At 42.3% G+C, this 26812-nt stretch overlaps 1 protein-coding gene across 1 annotated transcript in view; it reads left to right on the top strand.

The window, feature by feature from the left end:
* The window catches only part of LOC147706478 (alpha-2-macroglobulin-like protein 1), a 384979-nt gene that overhangs the window by 217470 nt on the left and 140697 nt on the right, over positions 1–26812 (top strand). Inside the window, exons 22-24 of the mRNA XM_086929616.1 lie at positions 4299–4350; positions 15583–15663; positions 15855–16031. Coding sequence (XP_086785742.1) covers positions 4299–4350; positions 15583–15663; positions 15855–16031 — 310 coding nt within the window. The remainder of the gene's footprint in view (positions 1–4298; positions 4351–15582; positions 15664–15854; positions 16032–26812) is intronic.

Below are 26812 nucleotides of genomic sequence, written 5' to 3'. Positions count from 1 at the left end.
TGTGTTATTAAACAGGGTGTTTATTAGGTCAAAATTGCATCGGCTCATATATTGTCATGTTGGTTTATAATAGCCATAGAGGTGTGGTGCAGTGGCCAAAGTGGCTGACTCTGGAGCATGGGGATCCCATTTGATCTCCAGCACTGGCGGCAGCTCAGCTCAGCATCACGTGACTTTGGGCTATAGCTCACTTAATCTCCCCAACGGCCCCCAGCGCCTTGAAACCCTTAGAGAGTGATATGTTTGTGCTTTACAAATAGAAATGATTTATTATTTTTGTAGTGATTAATATAGCAAATGCATTGGTTCATTTATGAAACACATTGGATGCGCCTGTGTGCATTCTATACCAAGGCACCCTTATTATATTGGTTTGCATGTAGGGTTGCCACCTGCCCAGTAGTGTACTGGCTCAGCTGGTGTTTTAATGCCATGGCAGTTAAAAATTAAAAAAATCTGCAAAACCTGGCATTTTTTTCACAGTTTGAAATGCAGCCTTACCATAGGAAAGACAAATAAAATACTTTGAAACCATTTAAGAGCTGTTTAAGCCATCCACAAATGATTATCAAATCTTAAGAGGCAGAATTACCATGATAAAAAAGAACACCAAGAATTTACAACAAATTATTCTCCATTACTTGCTCCAGAGCTTTTAAGAATTTGAAAACATGAAGAAATGGCTTGTGTGTTTCTCCCAAAAAGGTGAAGACCCTATTTGCATGCTTTATGTTGACTTGTATTCAGTAACACTGACTACCTTGGTCAAAGCAGAGTTAAGCTATGCGCCCACATTGATCAGCACGTTTATGTGAGAAGCCATAAGGTTTTAGTAGTGTGTTTTTTAAACAAAACATATAGATGTATATTCCCCAAATACTTATTTATATTAATAGCACATGGCCTTTGTCTGGATTGTGACAGCTGTATCTCATAATATTGAGTTTTTAAAATTGGCCTACAATAAAATGCTGTCCTGATAATTGACTACGACTCAGTGTCAAGGTAAGTACACATCGGTAACAACAGATTAACTTTTCATACGCTGCATGTCAGTATCTGTAAAAGGTATGCCATCAAGGTACTCAGACAAAGATTTAAGTAGAGCAAATCTGTACTTGACGTGGGGATACGATGAAAGTCAATAATCTACACACCATAATATTGCAGGGTGTTACTAAAAACGCATTGAAAGTCAGTATGATTTTACTTTCTGATTTTCAATATCATCATTTGCATTGCCTTATATGGTTTGATGCAAAAGTTAATCTTCAGGAAAAAATCTAGTAGAACAAGGTGGTTGACGGACACATTAAGCTGTGATACGTCATCCATGTAGATGGTAATTGTAATTCTACTAACACGTATTACCTCTGTCATTCCATCCTCATGGTTGCAATAATTCTTCTTCCAGGTTCTCCACTAGCATAAAGTCCTCCATTGGAAGAATTTACTGAACGTCAGTTGGTTTTATGTAACCATTCCATACTAAAATTCCAGTATAGTGTTTGGCGGGTCGCCTTCGTATGACTGGTGCAACAGAGGCACCGCCTTGCCCATCCCAGCAGCAACCTTCCAGCAGAGTTGCCTGCTCTTCTGTGGACATTTCCATATAAAAGGATCTCCGACATCTATAGTTGTAACTATTTAATGAGCAAAACACTTGTCAGTAAATTGGAATGCCTTGATGACTCGGCAGGAGACCTACCTTAACTTATTTTATTTACAAAGAAAGAGCCCCAAACAGGGAACTTTCTTTGGAAATATTATAACAAAGCCCCCTTTTGTGCTAGAGGTTTTTTTCACAATGCGTGATGAACAAATTCAGTTTTTTTTGTATCCTAGTCGGCATGATTCTCATGGACAGATTAGAAGACATTGGGTCACTATTCTTGTCTGTGCATGGTTACCTCAAAGGTTTTGCCAGCAACAGAACCAACACTGGCTACCTATTCAGTCCAAAAAACTGCATTTCCCTGATCTCTTAATGACACCAAGAGCCAAGAGGAGGATGGACAGGATATCCACTTGCTGGTTGTGGTTGCACTTTATTGCCTCATCCAAATGATACTCTAACATATTCCTTCAAACTATTTGGATTCTCCAAGAGTAGTTTGCAGATCTCCACAGACATTCTAGTCAGCCTTTCTGAAAAGAGCCCACCATACCAATTTGAGGAGTACAACTTTTAAGTTGGTTCTCATAAAAAGATCTAACAATGCTGTAATTAAATAATACTTGGAAGTCTCAGAAACGTCATGCTATGCGTTCTTTTGGAGGTTTGGTACGTACATACATGGTGTGTTTAGTCTTGGCCCCTCTGGATGTAAAGGTCAGCTCTTTATGTTTGCCTCTGTAGTGGTAAGGGTGTGACCTCCATGCCTTTTAAGCAGTGGAAAAGATACCCCTGTTGACAGCATTGGAGTTGTTTCTGTTTTTCCCGCACTGAGTGTGGAGGTATAACAAGGTGCATGGCCAAGCCAAAGAGCCAAGCCAAAGATAGCAAAATCAATGCATCCGCAGCACCGTGACACCACCATTCTGGAAATCGTAAAAGGACATTTTTGACCATGGATAGCTGGTTATGACATCAACAGCTCCAAGGAATATAACTTTTCTCCAAGGGCACAAATGTAATTAAAAGAGTAATTATTGAAAAAGAAGACTTCCAGTACAACATTACCTCTACTAACGCGATTTCTGATGGTAGAATGTAGTCTTACCACAATCAACATGCAAGAATCCATCCAATGGACCATCAGCAGATGAAGCAGGCGGCTGGCACCAGGATAGGGATCAACTACTCCACAATCAGAGATACAAACAGCCTTCCTACTTCCGGGTAGAATTTGTGGACACATTTCTCTCTCAAACAACCCCTTGGGAGGGAGAAAGGCAGCAAGGTGTCAGGTACATTTTTCTATGGGTTTTATAATCCACCTCAAACTGTCCATAATAAGGATCTTTTTAATCACAAGTATTTATGTGACCAGTTATGTGGCTTCTGGATGAATACCTTTATCGGTCATAGCATTAAGATTTTAGTTTAAGTGATCCCTCTGTCCCCTTTTGGATGCTTGGGATGGAGGGAGTCTGTGATAAACCTGATTCTTGGCATCCTGTCTGTCACATGACAGATATGAAATCTATATATTAAGAAAAACAATGGTCTCTGTGGGGGAAGTATAAGCTTCAACTTCTGTGGCAACCTTACAAAACCCATTACTAGATTGGTTTACTAAGCAATCAAATCAAGATGTATTTAAATAATGTTAAAATCATACCTTAAAAGACCAAATCAAAGAGCCAAATATCTTTCTTTAAAGTCACGTTACTCAAAAAAAGGTACTCCGAAGAATACTACGGCGCAGTGAAGGTGAAAAGGGTGAATTTAAAGTGTGCAAGTGGTATACATAAAGCATCTATACACATGATTGATACGGATACATTTGTTGTTACATGCCACTCTGTGTCAGAGTGTCATAATCCAAATCAAATCAGAACATTGGAATGTTGGGAGCTCCATTGAAAACAATGGAGTGCTCTGGGTTTATAATGGCTGGTATAAGCCTGGAGCTCCAACATTCCAATGTTTCTTTGTTCACAGCTCTGGCTGTGAAAAAAGGCTTCAGGGACCCTGAGGGGATTCCAATCCCCTCACGCTCCCAAAAGGCTTTGTTTTTTTGTTAGAACATTCTGTCCTCTAGTGACAGAATGTTCTAATAGCCTTATAGCCCTTTGTAGATGGGCTATACCGCCATTAAAGTCCCTCTCCCTTGTTAAAGGCCCTCGCCTTCGGCTCGGGGCCTTTAACGCTGGAGAGGGCCTTTAATAGCCGGTATAGCCCTCTACGGCGGGCTATAAGGCTATATTAAAAGACAGTCCACTATTACACAAACTTAAAACAAACTTACGACAGACTTCAGAAAGATTTAAGACAAACCTAAGACAGACTTAAGACAGACTTAAGACAAAATCCTAACTTAAGCCTGTCTTAAGTCAGTCTTAAGTCTGTCTTAAGTTTGTCTTAAGTCAAACTTAAGACAAACTCCTAACTTTACTATTACTAAATGCCTTCTGTGAATACCAAAAGTAGTAGGTTTAGGATTTTGTCTTAAGTTAGTTCTGTGAATCGGGTCCTTGGTGTGTGATTCTCTTTAACGGTATGCTTGACTAACTATATCTGCTAGTGGAGGAACAGAATTTCTTTCTCACTCTTTCATCATCATTTCTGCCACTTCAACACTCCCTTTGCTTTGCTTACTATATTTTGATTCTCATGTTCTCTCTCCCAACAGGCTGAGGGAATAGCTCAAGAGAAGTCTCGAAACCTCATGCTTTGCCTTAACGGTAAGAACGTGTACAGAGATGCGCCAGGTTCACATCACAGGACAAATTATTACTGCACATATTATAACTGTGATCTCTACGTCATGAACCCCAACATCTCATGATATCAGACATCTACACAAAAAATGGGTTTGCTTATTCAATCTGCCCATCTACTGACATTCTAAGTCTATAACGAAATTTGACTAAACTCCACTCGGTAGGAGGTGCTCAAAAATGGCGTTTTAATACCCACCCACTGGGGTGTGCATCAATCTGCAGACCTGAAAGATCCAGACCTAATATTATATACACTACACCCAAGCACACCCAATCATTATATCTATAATCCAATCAAAGCCTGTTACAAATGTTAGAGGATTGTGGAGAGAATTCTTTTTCATGATAGTTTCCAAAATGTCCTTGATCCAGTTTCCTGAAAGTCAAACTTCAAAAAGTACCCCAGTCACACTTCCAAATCAGGTCTTGTGTATTTTATTAGCAGCAGACAACATGAATGTAGAAACATCAGCATCCTCTAACATTTGTAACATGCTTTGACTGGATTATAGATATAATGATTGGGTGTGCTCGGGTGTAGTGTATATAATCTCAGGATATCATATCTCGCCACACTCTGTGGCACACGCTGTCCTTCTGCTGCCTCTCCTGTGTGGCTTTTTTGGCCTAGTCCCCTCTTTCTTCACGGAGCCTCCTCCTGACCTATCTGGCCCAAGGCTGATAGTATCCCAACCCCCTACCACATTGTTTCTCCACTTTCTGACTCCCTTCCAGGCTATACCCTACTCTATAGGACTCCCCATTCTTGGGCATCCCTGAGTCTTCCTGCTATCTCACACCCTGCAGTGATCCTGCTACTCCTCCCACATACTCCTCCGTGGTCCGCTCATCCCCTGCACTATTGGTCCTGTCCTCAATGGTCTCTACTTTCTCCCAGGGCTTTTTGGTCCTCGCCCTTCCATTCTCCTTCTCACTCTGCTTTTCTTGACTCACCTTTTTTTCCTGGCTGGCATTCCTGGAGCTCCGAATACCCTGGCTGCGTTTGTCACTGGACCGCATAACTTTGTCATGATTTCTCTCTGCTTCAGGAGTTTTGGCCAGTGGAGGAGAGAAAAGCTCTTTATGTAGAAATGTCTAAATCTTTGCAGAATGTCGTTTTCTAGGCATGTGGTTTGTGAGGGAAGAAAGGGTTATTTGTGGATGACCCACATGCTGACTGCATGTACTGCCTTCACCCATACCATACACCCAAGGATTCTAAAATATGCCAAAAGATTACCCTTTACAGCAAAAACACTGCATAACAGAGAAGGCTGATTGCTCAGATGGCTACAGAAAATCAGAAAACCAGTGACCAACTCTGTTCTGATGAGCAGTCCTTCCTCAGCACCTTCTTTGAAAAAGAATGAGCACTTAAGCGTCTGATAGTTCTCTTCCAGGGGATTCTCATCAATAGTCATAAGCATTAGAATATTCCTGCCCATGCGCGGGACCCCGGAAACAATATATTATATGTGCCCCACATATATATAGACATATATATATAAATATATATATATATATAAAAATAAGCAATTGCAGCCAAATAAAACAGTAGAGTTGGAATATGCTGTGAAGAATTTCCACCATACATGTGTATTTGCATTAGAAACATGAGAAACAACACCAATGCTTGTTTAGAAACTGTTTTAATGCTTAGAAAGCAGTAGAAATTCTTATAACACACTGTAAGCATATACAGCTCCCAGGCTGCATTGCAAATACCCAGTCTAAAAAGACTGAAAAGCTAACCTGTAGCTGAATGTACTAAAACTGACGCTGTGCCTTTAAGGCACCTCTGCCCCTAGCTTCCCATCATGCCTCAGGGGTTACAGTTAGGTCAATTGTTCTTTCCGGCTCCTTCAGGAAGGACCCTGGATACACAGCTCCACACTTTTCTGCCTTTTTCAGTCAGAAAATCTTCTAAAGAACAATTTTTTGATTTACTTTGACTTTTAACAACAGTGTCAAGTAAATAACTGCTTAGCAGTCGATTTTTTGTGAGGTTTTCCTGTCAGGATGCCCACACTATTTGATAATTGCCCTTCTTGTGGCCACAAGAAGGCAAAATCAGACTCTCATGAGGTCTGTATTTTATGCTTGCCAGAGGATCATGATCCTAAAGACTGTTCACATTGTAGAAATCTGTCTGACAGGACTCTTAAAGACAGAGAGAGGAACAGGCTCTATGGTCTGGCCCAGAGATCCATCAGGGGAAGATCTACAGAGAGGAAGAGTTCAAAGAGACCCAGAACTCCCTCCAAAGGCAAGTCAGAGCGTCCATCAACCTCAGCGTCGGGCTCGGCGCTGAAAAAACAACATCTGATGGACAGTGCTAGAGAGAAAACTCCGCCGACGTCGGGACCGGCGTCGATGAAGAAATCGTCGTCGAAAAGAAGGTCACCGACGACGAAGAAAGCTCCGCCGTCGTCAACTAGGCGACGATCGGCGTCGAGAGAAGCCACGAGATCACCGTCGACGAGAAGATCGGCGTCAAGACATAAGTCAACTCCGCCGTCGTCAACCAGGCGACGATCGGCGTCGAGAGACAGATCACACTCGCCGTCGTCTCAACGTCGACAGGCTTCGAAGAGTGTGACGACAGGACAACGTCGATTGCCATCTCCGTCGCCGGCAGACCAACGTCAGTCGACGTCGAGACCTCCGTCGACGGCAGGGCAACGCCGTTCGACGTCGAGACCTCCGTCGGAGGCAGGGCAACGCCGTTCGACGTCGAGGGAGAAGACTCCGTCGTCGGCTCAACATCGCCGGTCGACGTCGAGGGACCACGGGTCATCGTCGAGGCATTCGACGTCGAAGGTTATCACTCCGTCGACGCCGCAGAGGCGTTCGACGTCGAGGGAAAGACTTTTGAGACGCCCTCCAACACCGGTGAGACGAAGATCTCCTTCAGTGCCTTCAACTGTTCTAGTGACACAATCGGCTTCTCACCATTCCTCCTTAAGTACCTCTGGCTCATCGAGGTCCTCTTCTAGGAGTAGGAGTCCGTTGCCCCAGCGACAGTATGTCACACAGACAAGACTCTCGCCAAGATGGAATGCTCCGTTGAGCCAGTGGAAGGATTCTGGAGCGACGGAGAGGCTACGAAGATATGTAAGCCCACTCCACAGGTCACCTCTTCAGAGACTGATAGAAGAGGCGGACAGACAGAGTCCTATCAGGCACCGATCACGCTCTCGGGAGAGGAGAGCGGAAAGGTCGCATACCCCCAGGGTCTCCCGATCACCACGGAGGGAGCAGCCCAGATCTCGAACACCGAGAAGGGAGGAACGGGCGGAGAGGTCGAGATCTCCCCGAAGGGAGCATCAGAGAAAATCGCGTTCTCCTCGAAGGGAAGAACGACCGAGAAGATCACCAGTGAGGAAGGAGAAATCTCACCACAGTAGAAGGAGAACTCCATCATCCTCTTCTTCATCTTCATCTAGATCTTCTAAAGGGGATTACTCTCCAACGCTGGCAGACAGCCCTCGCTCCAGAGCTTCCCCGCTTGATGACGTCAACACGTATCTGGACGTCTTACAAAGGGGGGATCACAAACTTAATATAGAGATGGCTGTTCCAGAGGTGTCCACTACTGTGATTTTTGAGACTCTTCGTCACAAATCATATACCCGGCCTTTACTCCCATTGGTTCCAGGTATAATGGACCCAATCGAAGAGGTTTTCCTCACGCCAGCAACGATCAAGGCGGTACCGGCACGTATCCAGAAGAAATATAGGCCGGCCGACTCAGATCCTATCTTTGTTAAGGGAGAGCCTGCGGTGGACTCAGTCATAGTAGCCTCAGCTAAAAAGAATCACACAGTCGCTCCTTCTTCTTCGGTCCCTCCTGACAAAGACAGCAAGACGCAAGATTCTTGGGGACGCAGGGTATGCAGCACAGCAGCTTCATCCCTGAAAGTCTCTAGTGCATCAGCCCTTCTGGGAAGGTACGATAGAGCACTATGGGACTCCATGGAACGATTCAAGGAGAAATTGCCCAAGGAGGACCAGAAGGACTTTGAGGAGACAGTGACGGAGGGCTGTTTGGTGGCGAACCAAATGATTAGTTCATCAGCAGATAATGTCCTTCTAGCAGGACATGCCTACTCACATGGGATATGTGCGAGGAGATCATCTTGGCTGCGTTTAACTGGTCTCAAACCAGATGCCCAGCAGCGCATCCTCAATCTACCTTTTTCCGGATCTTCACTCTTCGGGGAGCATGCCGATCAGGAAATGACCCGCATGAAGACAGAGTTGGACACAGTGAAGGCGGTAGGTCTGGAGAAAAAGAAAGAGCCGTTCAAACGACGCTTCAAGACCAACAAGAACCGGGGAGGCCAACAGAGGGTTCAAACCCCTCAATGGTCTCAAAACAAACCACAAGGAAAGGCGCAATACAGAGGAGGAAAATCGGGCAGAGGCGGACATCATCAGTCCTCTACCACGCCTAGAGGAGGCAAGGCCTGAGCAGTGGCTTCCTCTGGCGCCGTTACCCACTCCAGTGGGAGGAAGTGCTTCGCAACACCTGGCAGAGTGGGTCAGCATCACCAAAGATCGGTGGGTGCTGAATATACTGCGCAATGGATATGCGCTACGTTTCCGGAAGAGACCACAACCGATTCCTCCGAAAAAGACTCGCTCGTACCATCTAAAACTCCTCAAAAGGGAGGTGAACGTCCTCTTAAAGAAAAACGCAATCGAAGAGGTACCCCCATCCCAAAGGGGGAGAGGAGTGTATTCAAGATATTTTCTAGTCCCCAAAAGAGACCAAGAGGACAAGTTCAGACCGATTTTGGATCTTCGAACCCTCAACAAGGTGGTGGTCAAAGAGAAGTTTCGCATGCTTGCACTTCATCAGATATGTCCTCATCTACAAATTGGAGATTGGATGTGTTCGGTGGATTTACAAGACGCGTACTTCCACATTCCTATAACACCAGGTCATCGGAAGTACTTGAGATTCCTGGTAGGGAAAAAGCATTACCAGTACAAAGTGCTTCCCTTCGGTCTCAAATCCGCACCAAGGGTATTCACCAAATGCATGGCAGTGGTAGCGGCATGCCTTCACAAAAGAGGTCTCTTTGTGTACCCATATCTAGATGACTGGCTCTTGAAGAGTCCGTCCCCTTGTCAAGCCACCAAAGACTGTCACCTGTGTCTCCAACAACTACACAGGCTTGGCCTCCACGTGAACACCGAAAAGTCGGTCCTGCAGCCCACGCAAACTATCCACTATCTGGGAGCAGTTCTAGACACAAAGTTAGGAAGAGCGTTTCCTTCGCAGGAGAGACTATCTTCCATGGGGCAGAAATGCAAAAAGTTACTTCAGTTTCCTCGTCCAAAGGTGCGAGAAGTAGCATCTCTACTGGGCTCCATGGCGTCCTGCATCTTCCTAATACCGAACGCCAGGTTGAGAATGCGGCCTCTACAAGAGTCTGTGGAAGATCAATGGGACCAAGCGACAGGAGATGGGGAGGATCGAATCATCCTGTCTCAAGCAGCATTGACCTCCATACAGTGGTGGACTCGCCCTCGGAATGTCCTGCAGGGAGTCCCTTTTCAGCAACCTCTTCCTTCGCTGTCTGTGGTAACGGACGCATCTCTAGAAGGCTGGGGTGCTCACATGGGTCATCTTCAGATTCAAGGTCGTTGGTCGACCAACCTCCAGACATACCACATCAACATGCTGGAGCTTCGAGCAGTTCATCTGGTGCTCAAAGCGTTCCTTCCAGCAATAACGACGGACAAAAACCTGGTTCAGACGGACAACACTACAACTATGTTCTATCTGAACAAGCAGGGAGGAACTCGATCTCGCCCTCTGTCTCTGGAGGCCCAGACAATCTGGCACTGGCTTCTGGCTCGGGGACTGTCGGTCCCCCAGGCGAGCTAAACACAAAAGCAGACGCACTCAGCAGGCACTTCGAAGATCAGCCAGACTGGGTGCTAAACAACGAAGTAGTCGAAGAACTCTTCCATTGCTGGGGTCATCCAGACATAGACTTATTTGCGGACGACGAAAACGCCAAATGCCACGCCTTCGCGTCCAGGTTCCACCGTCCAGGGACGCAAGGGAACGCTCTCCTGCTGGAGTGGACAGGAATGTTCGCCTATGCGTTTCCTCCTCTGGCACTGATTCCGAAGGTGGTGGCCAAGCTCATCAGATCGAGCATGGACATGTTCCTGATTGCTCCGGATTGGCCGCGACAATGGTGGTATCCAGACCTGTTACATCTGTCGCTGTGTCCAAACAGACGCCTGCCGTGCAGGCCAGACCTGTTGAGCAAAATGAACGGGAGGATCCTGCATCCCAACCTCCCGTCGCTGAACCTGACTGCATGGCTCCTGAGGTCTTGCAATATGGACACTTAAATCTGCCTCCGGAATGTATGAATATTTTAAGAGAGGCAAAGAGACCTTCCACAAGGGTGTCTTATGCGTTCAAGTGGAAAAGATTTTTCCTTTGGTGTAAGGACCATGGCTTTGATCCCACCAAAGGACAAGAAGAGGTAGTCCTTCCATACCTCCTTTACTTGGCTACATCAGGGTTGAAATACGCTTCTATTAGGGTTCATCTATCCGCCATAGTAGCGTACAGGAAATCACCTACACAAACATCGTTTTTTCAAGTCCCAGTGGTTAAGGATTTCCTTCAGGGGTTAAAGAAGGTCTATCCCCCTGTGAGAAATCCTTCTCCTCCCTGGGAGTTGAACCTGGTTCTCTCCAGGCTGATGTCTACACCGTTTGAGCCTATACACAAGGCCTCCTTGCAGCATCTCACTTGGAAGGCGGCCTTCTTGGTGGCAATAACCTCTGCTCGCAGGGTTAGCGAGATACAAGCACTCTGCACCAAGGAACCTTACACTGTGTTTCACCACAACAGAGTGGTAATGAGGGCTCATCCATCTTTCCTTCCAAAGGTGGTCTCGGATTTTCATATAAATCAAACGATTACCCTTCCTTCGTTCTTTCCTAACCCATCGACCCCAGCTGAGAGGTCGTTGCACTCGTTAGATCTAAAACGGGTACTAAAGTTTTACCTAGAAAAGACGAAGGACACCAGAAAGACAGACCAACTCTTTGTCAATTATGGTTCAATGAGGACGGGGTTTGCAGAAAACAAAAGATCCATCTCCAGATGGATTGTCTCCTGTATCAGGCTAGCATACCAGCTGGCTGGCAAACCTTTGTTACAATCACCCAAAACTCATTCCACTAGAGGGAAAGCAGCCACAATAGCGTTTTTACATGACATTCCTATGTCAGAAATATGCAAGGCTGCAACATGGAAATCAGTCCATACCTTTACAAGGCATTATTGCCTAGAGTCTGATTCCAGAGAGGAGTCTCAAGTAGGGCAAGCCTCCTTGAGAAACCTATTTGGGTAGAATAAGGCCTACTGTTTGGGCCTACGAATGTGAATGTTATCTGTTGATTCCTTTGCCCGCAGGGATGAGGTGAGGCTCGCTACTCTATTCTAATGCTTATGACTATTGATGAGGATCCCCTGGAAGAGAAGGATTAGTTACTTACCTGTAATCCTAGTTCTCTTCCAGGGGTATCCTCATCAAAGTCATAAGCAACCCTCCCACCTCCCCGGGCAAAGGACTTTGTTTATTAAGTAGGAGATGTTTTAACCTGTTATTACCATGGTTTGGTTTTCAGTCTCCGAAAAGAACAACTGACCTAACTGTAACCCCTGAGGCATGATGGGAAGCTAGGGGCAGAGTGCCTTAAAGGCACAGCGTCAGTTTTAGTACATTCAGCTACAGGTTAGCTTTTCAGTCTTTTTAGACTGGGTATTTGCAATGCAGCCTGGGAGCTGTATATGCTTACAGTGTGTTATAAGAATTTCTACTGCTTTCTAAGCATTAAAACAGTTTCTAAACAAGCATTGGTGTTGTTTCTCATGTTTCTAATGCAAATACACATGTATGGTGGAAATTCTTCACAGCATATTCCAGCTCTACTGTTTTATTTGGCTGCAATTGCTTATTTTTATATATATATATATTTATATATATATATGTCTATATATATGTGGAAGGGTAGGGAGGCCTTCAAGGGATTTGATTCAAAACAGAAATCTTCATCTTATCTCCACAGTGTTTGATTCACTTTGTTCCCCGAGATAGATGTTTTTTCTAGGTTTTGCTGTATTATTGATTATTTGCTACTAGGCTTTACATATCAGCATTGCCTTACCTGCTTCTTTAATTTACTGCTGACCTAATGAATTTTTTGATAAAGCTCTTTTTCTGATACACCTTTGTGTTTTGTTGTTTATATGTTTATATGTTTCTATGTGTTTTATAAATTGATTGTGTGTATTCAAATTTCATGATTTACACATTAGGCTATTTTATTTTAGCCTTGTAGCAAATTGAACAACTAATTTCTGTTTTGAATCAAATCCCTTGAAGGCCTCCCTACCCTTTCACTTAAACTACCCAAGCCCTCAAGGGTATAACTGGGTTTCTCACTTTCTGTGAACCTATATATATGTGGGGCACATATAATATATTGTTTCCGGGGTCCCGCGCATGGGCGGGAATATTCTAATGCTTATGACTTTGTTGAGGATACCCCTGGAAGAGAACTAGGATTACAGGTAAGTAACTAATCCATGGGGGAGACGTTCCTGGGAATTCGTCATTTTAGTCCATCGTCTACCTCAGAAGAAACCCTCATAACAGCTCCATAAATTCAGACACTATATAAAATAGGTGGACAACGTTGTCTCCAGAGGAGCATCACAAGACCAAAGACAATTCAAAACCACGAACAACGGCCCAATTAACTACCTCTCCAATAACAAACCCAGATGTTGCCTGTCCATCTGCTTTAACTGCACCATCAACGTTGATTATGTGGTGTTTCCAGCTGTCAAAGCCTCATCAGCATCTGCCTCATCGTTGACAATTCAAAATCCACCTTCTATGATGGCAATGAAAGACATCCATTAATAGCACAGTTACCATTGTCAATGTTTTTTTATCAGCACAACTATTGCTAACTCCATCGTCAAAGAAGATAAAGGCTGTTCCTTTACTTCCGGTTCATGCTAAATGGTCTTCGCTTCCTGGGGATACATCACCAGAAAAATTCTACCACAGTTGCCCATGACGATCCTGTACCCTGAAAAGGATTTCAAGGATGGAGGGCATTCTGAAGCGGCCATCAGCCCCAACTAACTTACAGAAAAATGCCATGAAGGAGGATATTGCGTATGGTCAATATAGACATGATCTACAGGAATAGGACAGGAAGAAACGTGATAAGAAGGAAGAATCCAACTCCTGTAGAGCCACCTTTGATACAATAGATACTATGACAAATGCTATGAAGAGCCTCACTACCACGGTCCACCGCTGTTCAGCATCCCTGTAGAGCTCATTAATGACGTCACTATGACAGGCTCCCTCCTGCACATCTGGGGGTTGTGTTTTAACCTCAGACACCTCCACTTCTGACAGTGCTACCACAGCCTGCTGCTGCTCCCTTAACCCCACCTCCACCACAGGTATTGCCCCAGCCTAGACATATTCTACAAGTGGAGACCAATTACTTCTATATGGGCGAGGAAGAGGAAGAGGAAAGAGAACTTCTCAAGCAACCACAATCCACAATGGATGCGTGGGATGACAATGGGATCTGGCAACCATTGCATCCCCTGCCTCATGCAGACTCACCTCCAGACGATCCTTCCCATTTTTCCTTCTTAGTAGCGATCAGTAATCAGCGATCAGTGTTTCATATATGATTTTAAGGAGCCATCCAGAACATAAAGATCATATCTGAAAGGAAGTAGTCAATATAACACAGACAGAAGCCTCCATTTGGCCATGGTCTTCAGGCTCAATTTCAAAAACTGGCCCCAGCAATACTCCTCCATGCCTCATTGGGCATTCCAAGGCAACTTTTTAGTGATGCAAACTGCACAATTCCACTCCAGAAATCCAAACCGTCCTTGCACAGCCCAACTGCACAGGAAATGAGGCAAACTGGGCAACTTTGGAAAGAGAACTTCCACTCTGGCAGAGATTTCCATCAAAACTGCCAACTCTGTGGTCTTCGTTGGCAGCTACAAATACCAAATGTGTGGGGGACATGGCCCCATACCTTGTTCGACTTCCAGAAGGAAAGAATGAAGTGCTTCTGTGGATATGATAGGCAATGTTCTAGATGTGACAAGGACTAGATTTCGGCAGGTGACAGGTGCTTTATTCCTTGGATGGCAAGCGGGAATTTACTCCTCTACATTCAGATCAGAAGTGCAACATTGGCTGCAAACATATCATTGGAAGGCACGGGACGATGCCCTGCAGTCGGTAATATTGGACAGTTATTCAGCTTCCCGTTGGCAAATAGTTACTACCAATATTGAATGGGTGATAAAAAATGAATGTTTAGCAATTGCATTTTTGATTGAAAAATATTAATAAATGAGCGAAAGAATCTGGAAGGGTCGTCCTTTACACACCACTTCCAAATAGTGATTGTCTACTTATTCCAAAACCCAACTTACGATTCAGTAACATCTTTCCAAATTGCAATTTGGGTTTCCTATATTTAACATTTTTAAAAGCCACTTTGCGGTCGCAAAGGAGCAAATTTGACCTTTGTAACTGTAAAATTGCTTTAACATCAGGCCCCTTGTCACAAAAAAGTGGTCACAATTTACCTACTGGCTTTTGCAACCACTGAATTACTTTGTACATGACTTATGTACAAATAGATTAGTTCACAAAATAAGGAATTCTGGTGGATCACAATCCAATTTCCTTCTCAAAACATTGACACATAGGGTACGCCATTTGTATTACGGGGGTAAGGCCCAATAAAAGTCCCTTCCAATTAGTGATTCAATATCCATTTCTAAAATCATTTAACAATGTGGAAAACAAATGCTTAATATGTTAAATATATAAGAAAAAATGGTTTTAGCATTCACAAACCCACTGATTTAATGAGTCAGAGGACCACCCTCTGTACCATCACTTAATTTCGTATGCAAGATCACCCTCCACATATCTACAAATGTTTCCATTAGATCATTTGATGTATGATTTTAAAAAAAAGGCATGTTGTAGATATCCTATAACCATTAATCGTAAGAGGCAATTTTATCTGTTTTCCATCTTAGGATTTGTGTGTTTAAAAGGATTCTTGTTTTATTTCCTGTAGGGTCTTCAGTTTCACAGGAGATCTCGCTGGTCCTCCCTGATATCGTCCCAGGGTCTCAAAAGGCACACATTTATGTCTTTGGTAAGAGCGTCTTTAATTTTCTCTAAATAAGTGTATGTTTCACAACTACACAGCACAAACCCCATCTGAAAGATGGCCAGTGATTGAATTGGTACAGAGACTGAGTTCCCTTTAATTCACTAGTTTTCTGAGTAGTCCAAGTGCTTGGATATTTTTATGATACTTTTTCTAAAGTGGTTCTAAATTTCCAGGTGACATCATGGGTTCGGCTTTGCAGAACCTCAACAATCTTATCCAGATGCCTTACGGTTGCGGGGAACAAAATATGCTAACATTTGCCCCCCTCATCTACGTCCTGCAGTACCTGAAAAGAACGGGGCAGCTGACTGATGACATCTGGACACAGGCATACACTTACCTGCAGACAGGTGAGTCCTGAGCACTGTCTGCTGCTGGCCATGATCACTATGTGGCCTAGCTAAGAATAGGCTATGCAGACAGATCCATTCTCCAGCACCTCCAGGGTGTGAGTTTGTTTGTGCTTGTGTGTCTTTCACTATGTACCAGTGGCTGTCTTCCATTAGAAAACCAGTTAATGACATACTCTGGTTAGTGTGCTTTACTGCTGCATCACTGTTTGATTCCCTTTGGGATTAATAATTTGAAGCATAGTCACAAAGATAAATCTGCACATGTTATTTGCTACTAGTTAATTTTATTTTACATTCTTGAGTAACTTTACTACTTTGGACTATTTACAAACTCTGAAAGTAAAGTGTCTCAAAAGTGATGACTTAGGTCTCCGACTGGTGAAACGGCAGGTGGGGAGCAAAATTTACCAGTGTAAAGGTACTACTGTCAAAAAGGAGCTTTTGTAAGCCTAGTACCCCTCATGACTATCACTATTACAGCAATACCCTCCAACAGAACATAATGGAGGTACCAACTGCACACAGAACCCCAAATGATATAATGTTAAACCATATGAAAATGATTTTGACCTTTTAACTATATATATATATATATATATATATATATTCACTGAAAAAACCATAGGTTATAGACCATATATAGTTAGGGATTAGCATTTAAAAAACCTTATTTTATTTGCACAAAACCATTGAAATTCCATATATAGTTAGTTGCACTAACTATATATCGCGGACCCGCAATCCACTGCTAATGATGTCACATATTACATCATTCATGACATGGTCAGTGACATCACTGATGACATCACTGATGACATCTCAAATGACATCACTGATGACATCACTGATGACATCACTGATGACAACACCCAGTGACTGTATGTTTCTGTAAAGTTAAAATATGTCTTACATATTGAAGAATGAGTGGATGTATAAGTGTCTGGTTGAAGGATTTAGTAGGTGCATGACTGACTGTATGAGAGAATGATTAAATGTGTCTCACTGAGTGTATGGGTTAGTGATTAAAGTGTCTTAATTTGGCAATCATTATTTATGTTGTTCTGTAAACTGCTGCATGTTTAAATCAGTAGCTATATCAGTAACTATATGGGTTATTGAATGGTTGCCCAAGTATTTGTATGGGAGACTGAGTATGTGTGTGGGTGGCTGGGAGGTGTATAACTCTGTGCATAGATGTGTGAGCAGTTGATTCCCTAGGTGTATGGGTTCAAAAGTGCATGTAGAAACAGCTGTATGGACAGTTGACTGTGTGCATGAGTATATTGGTGAGTGAATGGATATCTCAGTGCTACATGTCAAAGTAAGTACATATGTAAAACACACTCCATGTGAGAGTTGACATATATAAATAACTGAACATACGAGCCAGTGAATGTGTGAGTGGCTGTATGAATCATTGTGAACTTGTATCAAGGATTGTATAAGAGAGTAAATATGTGTTACTATATGTTTGAATAAGTAAGGTGTGTATAACTGTATAGTTGAGGAAATGGAGATGTGATTGATTCTTTGCATGACTGACTAGGTGTGTGAGTAACTCCATGGATGTGTGACAGTCTGTGAGTGCCTGTTTACACTGAATGTATCTAAGGTTATATTAGAGTCTGAAGATGTATTATCACATAAATGATATCATCAGTGATGTAATCAGTAATGTCAAATGAGATGTCAGTGATGTCATCAGTGATGTCATTTGAGATGTCATCAGTGATGTCATCAGTGATGTCATTTGAGATGTCATCAGTGATGTCATCAGTGATGTCACTGACCATGTAATGAATGATGTAATATGTGACATCATTAGCAGTGGATTGCGGGTCCGCGATATATAGTTAGTGCAACTAACTATATATGGAATTTCAATGGTTTTGTGCAAATAAAATAAGGTTTTTTAAATGCTAATCCCTAACTATATATGGTCTATAACCTATGGTTTTTTCAGTGAATTTTCAAGGTTTTGTAAATGCAAATTCCTAACTATATATGGTCTATAACCTATGGTTTTTTCTGTGAATTTCATTGGTTTTTTAAAAGCTAATATCTATAGCTGTAAAATATATTCTTTATTAAGTGACGTATCACGTAGCCCGTGAGACGCCTCATGATGCATCGCATAACCGTGACGTATCGTCTCTGCAGCGCAAACCAAATCCAAAACGTAAGCGCGCCAGAACACGCTTAAAGCTATATATATATTTTTTTAACCTTAATTAGACAAAATCCACACGTGCACATATCACAAACGTTCAAAAAACACAATATGTCGGACTCCCGTTACGCTGCCGGTTAGCTGCCCGGTTAACGTACAAGGAAGCACCTTTACCGCGAAAAATCGCAATTTTTTTTTCTTTTGCCCCGCAGGGAACTTTAATAGCCCCCTCATCAATCCTAGGGGTTCAGGAGGGGTCTGCCTTACCCCTTTCATTCATTTACACCTTTTTTTTTCCACCTCTTGTCTCTCGATCCTACCGAGAGACAAGATGGCGGCCGCTCTGGACTGTTTACAATGTTGACAGCCAATCAGCTACTCCTCAGGATTTTTTTTTTTTTGGGCCCCGCGTGGTTTTATAATATCCCCCTCATCAATCCTATGGGGTCAGAAGGGGTCTACCTTGCCCTCTTTCCTTCATTTCCCCCTTTGTTTTGGTCTCCTCTTGTCTCTTGATCCTACCGAGAGACAAGATGGCGGCCGCTCCGGACTGTTTACAATGTTGACAGCCAATCAGCTACTCCTCAGACTCCCGTTACACTGCCGGTTAGCTTCCCGGTTAGCTGCCCAGTTAGCTGCCCGGTTCGCTTACCAAGACGCGTCTCTACGGCGAAAAAATCAGATTTTTTTTTTTTTTGGGCCCGGCGTGGCTCTATAATATCCCCCTCATCAATCCTAGGGGGTCAGGAGGGGTCTACCTTGCCCCCTTTCCTTCATTTCCCCCTTTGTTTTGGCCTCCTCTTGTCTCTCGATCCTACCGAGAGACAAGATGGCGGCCGCACCGGACTGTTTAGAATGTTGACAGACACCGGAGAGCCAATCAGCTTCGCTTTGCAAAGTTCCGATACGCGAAAGGTTCGCTAACCGGATAGCTGCCCGGAGCGCTGTTACAGATATATATCTTGATTTAAACGTTAATTTCTCAAAATCCACTGAAGCACATATATTGAGACCTAGCAAAGGCACATCGGGCTAACAGTCCCTACAATTTTGCCAAGTTTCGTGGAAATCCATTCAGCCGTTCGGGCTAAAAGTGAGTCCAACCGCCCTATGGAAATTAACATGGGAAAAACGTGTTTTGGGACCCCCCTTTTTTCTCGGCCCCCCCTTGACGAACCCCCCCCAAATTTTCAGGAGCTGCTCAGAAACAAAATGTGCCATTTTCCTGAAAATTTCAGCCGATTCCGTCCACAAACGCCAAAATTATTAGACATAGAATTTTCAAAAGTCCCATAGGAAAAAAATCCTAACTATATATACCTACTGGCTATCGCCAGTAGGTAATATATATATATATATATATATATATATATATATATTCTCAATAATGCGCGCTTCAGCCGCCAACTCCAAATGGGTTAGAAAAGAAAACGAGGCAGACCCTTCTCGGTGCAGTTTCTAGTTTATTTCACCAGTCCTGACGACGCGTTTTGGCAGATCCCTGCCTTGATCACACGTAATAGAATCCTGAAAGCACTAAGGCATACGCCTCAATCGCGCATTAGCCAGAAAACAGGATACGGACCCAAATTCCTTCTTTACGCTGTTTATTCGCCCAAAGTCAGAGACGCGTTTCGCGGCTCCCGCCGCTTCTTCAAATATATATATATATACTAGCTGTACTCAGCCACGCGTTGCTGTGGCTCAGTCTGGTTAAATGGAAGAGAAAGAAAAGAGTAAGTGCACGTTTCTAATCTGTTTAATTTCACAATGCTTGTGGGTATACAATATGTTTTTGTCCATCCTAATATATGTAGACTATTGTCTATATGCGTCCCTTATATTTGTTGTGCAGCAACCAAATCAATAGGGTCTGTTCGTCCTTTCGATTAAAAACATGCGTGTATTGGACACACGCATTTTCGAATTCAGCGTTGTGCATATATAAACATGCGCTAATGTTGCAAAGTGAACCAACTCCTCCCCCCTCCCTCCACCCACTTCCCGGTCAGCCATCCTGACACCAACCGTCCATCCTAATATATGTAGATTATTGTCTATGCGTCCTTTCTTAATGATGCCAAGTGAACCAACTCCTCCCCCCTCCCTCCACCCACTTCCTGGTCTGCCATCCTGCCACCAACTGTCCATCCTAATCTATTTAGACTATTGTCTCTAAGCGTCCTTTCTTAATGTTGCAAAGTGAACCAACTCCTCCCCCCTCCCTCCACCCACTTCCCGGTCTGCCATCCTGACACCAACGGTCCATCCTAATATATGTAGACTATTGTCTATATGCGTCCCTTGTATTAGTTGCGCAGCAACCAAATCGATAGGGTCTGTTCAGCCTTTCTATTAAAAACACGCGCGTATTGGACACGCATGTATTCGAAACCAAGGTTGTGTGTATATATAAACACGTGATAATGTTGCAAAGTGAACCAACTTCTCCCCCCTCCCTCCACCCACTTCCCGGTCTGCCAACCTGACACCAACTGTCCATCCTAATATATGTAGACTATTGTCTCTATGCGTTCTTTCTTAATGTTGCCAAGTGAACCAACTCCTCCCCCCTCCCTCCACCCACTTCCTGGTCTGCCATCCTGCCACCAACTGTCCACCCTAATGTATGTAGACTATTGTCTCTATGCGTCTATTGTAGTCATTGAGCGGCAACCCAATCGATAGGGTCTGTTAGTCCTTTAGATTAAAAACATGCGCGTATTTGACACACGCGTATTCTAATCCAACGTTGTTTATATATAAACACGCGCTTATTCGAATTCAAAGTTATGTCGAAATTTTAAAGATTTTTATCAAACGCACATTTACATTTTTATGTGTGTTTGTGCTTTCGATTAAAAACACACACATATTTGACACGCGCGTTTTTGAATCCAACGTTGTGTATATAAAAACACGCTCGTATTTGAATGCAACGTTGTGTCAAAATTTCAAAGCAATCGGTGAAGAACTTTCGGAGATTTGAGATTTTGAACAAACGAACAGTGACATTTTTATATATATATATATATATATATATATGAGGCGGTGTTCACCAGCAGAGTGTATCTCATCTGTGGAGGCTTTGGGCGCTGACGACGGCCAATACCGGCTAGAAATGCATCCGCCACTTTGTTCATTAAAGAGCCTCCAAAGGTTCCCCTGGGTCTCTGTGTGGTGTTTGACACATTAAATAAAGAAGCAGGAAACTTGAAGAGCGAGTACGTGGATATTTATTAACCTCACCCACGAAGATCCGTCAACAACTGACTTCCAGAAAAGTCCACATTCTAAGTCAGAATCTCTTAATGAGATTCCATGAGTTAAAGGCACATGACATTTTATAACACATTAGCAAGTAGTTACACATCTCCCTTTCTAACAAGATAAAAAAACTAAATAAGAAAATTAAACATAGTCCTTTAGGTATAAAGGAGGTCTACGTACTCTCTGACCCAACCTAGAAGAAGAAGGCAAACTTGAAGACAAAGGAGGAAAGTAACGGGAATTGCCTGAATTACCTCCAACAGGATGGGCACTTTCAACAGCAGGCAACCTTGAATCAACCAGAACCACACGACTGTTATTCCAAATCCTTCCATCATCCGTTTTGACAGCATTTCTTAAGATTTTAACTACAGAGCGAACTTCAGTGAACTTCGACCAAGACCTACACCCAACAGGAGCTCTGATGCGAACAAGATCACCAACTTTGAACTTTTGAAACAAAACAGACTTTCTGCGATCAAAATATTCCTTCCTAGAAACTTGTTTGTCTAATTCTCTACACCTCCATTCACCAATACTGTTATCAACCAAACCTTTGTTCAGCTTCATCCAACCAGGACACCACAACGTATTGGGAACTCTCCCCTTAAACAATTCAAAAGGAGATCTTCCAGTGGTCGAATGAGGAGCCATCCGGTAACTGTTAATTCTATCTTTAAGAGAGATCTTCCAATCCAACCCAGATGACCTGGCCAACTGAATCGCTTCTTTAAGAGTCTTATTAACTCTTTCAACCGCACCATTTGACTCAGGATAATACAAGGAACATCTCTTATGGGTTACACCACACATCTTTAAATAATCCTCAAATAGCTTTGAGCAAAACTGAGGTCCATTATCTGAAAGTAAACTGTTAGGAAAACCTTCTTTTAAAAAAATACCATCCAAGAATTTGATGACAGCATCTGAGGTTATGTCCCTCACAGCAGAAACCTCAATCCATCTTGAATATAAGTCTATTAAGACAATCAAGTATGGAGTATCAGAAACCCCAGACAAAGGACCAACAATGTCAATTGCAACCTCATCCCAAGGAAGATTGGGTAAAATCCTCTTTACCATAGGCATTTGTCTAGTCTTCAAGATTTTGTCGCTAGCACAACATTCAGGGCAATCTCTCACCATTCTCTCTATTTCCAGATCCATCCCAGGCCACCAAAACTGCAAACAAAGAATTTCTTTAGTCTTAACGATGCCAAGATGACCACAATGAGCATGGGATAACAATTTTTTTCTGATACCAACAGGTGGAATTAATTTTGTCCCACGAGTAAGAAGACCATCATCAGTAATAGAAAGTTCATCTGAAACTAACAACCATGGTTTTTCTAAACAAGTATGACTTTTTAAAGCAGAAATAAGTTTGGAAATTTCTTCGTCCTTCTCCAACTCAGTCTTCCATTCACACTCCTCAACTGCCCCCTCAGTAACTTCACATACTCTGATACTGTCATCTGTACTGTCATCTGTATCAAAAATATCTTCTTCATAAACATTCTCCACAGCAACTAGCCTAGACAAGCAATCTGCTGACTTATTGGCTACACCAGGAATGTAATCAACTTCAAAATCAAATTCTTGTAATGAAATAATCCATTTCCTAATTCTTGATGAAATGGCATCTAGACCTTTCTTTGAAAAAACCTCTTTTAGGGGTTTATGATCTGATAAAACACACACCTTAGAGCCCCAGATTACATTTCTAAATTTCCTTAAGGCCCAAAAAATTGCAAGAGACTCCTTCTCAATAACGGAGTAGTTTGTTTCCGCACCCTTTAAACATCTAGAAGAACAACAGATCAAGAAATCATGCCCATCTTTTCTTTGCGTTAAAATAGCCCCAAGATCTTTATCACTAGCATCGGTGAACATAAAAGTCGGAAGACCAGGAACAAAAGCATGTAAAGATGGAGCCTTATTTAACTCATTTTTTATGCCTTCAAATTCTTTTCTGCAATCATCTGTCCAATCAAAAACAGAACTTTTGGCAGTCAACTTCCTCATACTATGAGTTTTCTCTGCAAAATTAGTGATAAACTTTCCGTAGAACTCAACCATACCTAAAAATGAAAGTAACTCATCCTTGTTAACAGGCTCATTTATCTTTGAAATAGTCTCTATTAGTTCTTTTTTAGGGAAAACACCTTCACCTGTAATTCTATGTCCCAGATAATTCACTTCTCGCACACCGAATTTGCACTTACTTTTCTTCAGAGACATACCAGCTTCACCCAAACGTTCAAGAACCAGACACTAACGTTCATTGTGTTCTTTCAAATTTTTCCCAAATATTAACAAATCATCCTGATAACACTTCACCCCAGGCAAACCTCTCAGAATCTTAGCCATGATCCTTTTGAAAAACAGAGGCTGCCGAAACAAGCCCAAATGGCATTCTTTTGTACTTAAAAGTTCCCATGGGAGTGATGAAAGCCGTTAGCTCCTGTGAAGACTCATCCAGTTCCACCTGGTGGTAGGCAGAAGCTAAATCAAGAGTGGTAAAGTATTTTGCTCCACCCAAAGTGCCAACCAACTCATCAATGTTGGGTAACGGAAACCTATCTACAACAACTTCCTTATTTAGGGATCTCAAATCAACACAAAGACGAATTTCGCCAGTTGGTTTCTTCACAATAACAATGGGAGCCAACCACTCTGTTGCCTCAACTGGCTCAATTATCCCATTATTAATCAGCTTGTCAATTTCTTCTTTAACCTTGGTTTGTTCTAACAAAGGAATTCTCCTCACTTTTGCTACAATAGGAATGGCATTCACTTTCAGTTTGATATGATGTTTATAACCACGTAAACAACCCAATTTTTCTTTAAAAACATCTGGAAATTTTTCTGAAAAAACATTACATAAGTCATCACTCACACAACCTTCAACACACTCATTCAATTCTTGAATTTTCACTTGAGGAATAGAATTTGGATCAAGCGTCACACCAAGTTCTCTTTGATGTAGCCACCCTATTAATGCATCACCTTTTTTTGCTACATATATTTTCCCAACAGTTATGCGACTACCCAATTCCATTTCACCCAAGAAATAGCCTAACATTTTTATTGGTTTATCACTATAACCTAGGGGTAAAATATCCGATCTCATTAATTTTGGATTGTCAGGAAAGGTATCCTTAAATAGTTTCTCATCAATCAAGGTAATACGAGAACAAGAATCAAATTTAAAGTTAATCATCTTATTCTCTACTTTCACTAAATGTGAGGGATGGTCAATCTCATTACATTTTATCTCAAAACTAATAGTTCTAACTTGAGGTTGAGACCATTTCTTTTTTATGACTTCCCCTTTTAACATCCTTGTTCTACAAAACTTTGCATAATGTCCTCTCTTCCCACATAAGTTACACACAACTTTTAATGCAGGACAAATTGGAGAGTTTGCTAAATGTGAATTTTGACCACATCTGAAACACGAAAATCTACTAGATTGAGAATACAAAGTATTAGGCATGTTAGGATTCATTACATTTGCTGTTGCACCCTGTTTTTCCTGTCCACTAGCACTCTCCTGTTTTTTTATTTGACACACAACATCATCAACTTTAGTTTCTTCTTTAGTATCAGGTTTCTCCTTTTCTTTCTTCAATTCACCCACACACTTAGTCATATGTTCAACTTGCTTAGCGATAACTAGAACTTCTTCAAGAGGAGGTTCATCTTTTAACCATAACTCTTTCCTAATGTCATCATGTGCACATCTCAAAACGAATTGATCACGAATCCTTTCATCAAGTGTTTGACCAAAGTTGCACGAAGATGCTAATTTTCTTAAAGAAGATACATATTCCTCGACTGTCTCATCTTTCTTTTGTTCCCTTAAACCAAAATGGTAACGTTCCATTATAGTGCTTAATCTTGGTAAATAATGACGGTCTAATTGTAATATAGCGATCTCATATTCATTTAGATTCCTTTGCTCTGCAGCAGATAAATCCGGTAGGTGTTCCAAAACATCTTGTCCTTCTCCACCGAGACAATGTAGTAGAAGAGCCAGTTTCCTTTCTGCACTTAAATTCGTACCACATACTCTGGCATAATTCGCAAAAAAATTTTTCCACTTAACATTAGATTCTCCAGGACTTACCAGAAAAAATGCTGGTTGAGTAACATTCTGCATTTTTTTTATAATGCACTTATCCCTTTTTATTGTTTATTTGTTTAATGTGAAAGAGACGCTTTTTTTTAATATATATTAAAGTCAATTCCAATTTTCTTTTTGTTCAAGCTGGCATGTTCAAGCTGGCAATTGTTTTTATACTCTTGCTGGAGAAAAAAATGTGTCTCAATTTGCTGGGAACTAATACTACACAATGCCGTGGAATTGTCTTTATCTTCAAGCTGGAGAAAAACAATTGTCTCAGTTTGCTGGGAACTAATAATACACAATGCCTTGGAATACTATGCCTTAGAATAGTGAGATTGTGACAAAATAAAGAGAATCTCAAAGTTGGAACACGGTGACAATTTAAGAAAGAATGCGCTGTTTACAGAATGAAACACACAGCTGATCTCAAAGTTAGAACAGCGTGATAATATGATGAAAGATGCATTGTTCATGAAGAATGAAACGCACGGCTGGAACGCATGGAGGCTCTTCAAGAATGAAACGCATGGCTGGAACGCATGGAGATCGTGACGTAAGACGCTCTTCAGATTGTGCTTACGTCAGCAGACATTCTCCTTCTCCTCGGGCAGCTCGCGTTTAACTCAGCTCGCGCTCCCAACGTTCTCCTCAATTTTCAATGGTCGCGCTCATTAATTTTAAACATCAAATCGATTCCTTGAATTGATTAAATAATTATTTTAAGTAAATTCCGCCGAGTTTAAATGCCCACCGCTCTCCTCACCAGATCATTTTTGTGTGTCGAACATCATTTAAGGAACTGCCACAGGGAAGTCACTGCTTCCTTTCTTTAAATACAGCCGCTGGAGGAGGGGTGTCAAAATCTTCCTTTCGTTCTCCGTGTTGAGGTCGCCCGATCGTCGCCAATTTAATGTGGTGTTTGACACATTAAATAAAGAAGCAGGAAACTTGAAGAGCAGGTACGTGGATATTTATTAACCTCACCCACGAAGATCCGTCAACAACTGACTTCCAGAGAAGTCCACATTCTAAGTCAGAATCTCTTAATGAGATTCCATGAGTTAAAGGCATATGACATTTTATAACACATTAGCAAGTTATCACACTCTGCTCTTCTTTGCTGGGAGTAGTTCTGTGGCAATCTATTATGCGTCAGCCAGAGACGCATTACAGGGATCCCTGCTTCGTTTGGGCTTGAACGTCACT

This window comes from Lissotriton vulgaris, chromosome 7 (genome assembly GCF_964263255.1).
Source record: "Lissotriton vulgaris chromosome 7, aLisVul1.2, whole genome shotgun sequence".
In the NCBI taxonomy this organism is placed as follows: Eukaryota; Metazoa; Chordata; class Amphibia; order Caudata; family Salamandridae; genus Lissotriton; species Lissotriton vulgaris.
This window is presented reverse-complemented; position numbering and strand designations above follow the sequence as displayed.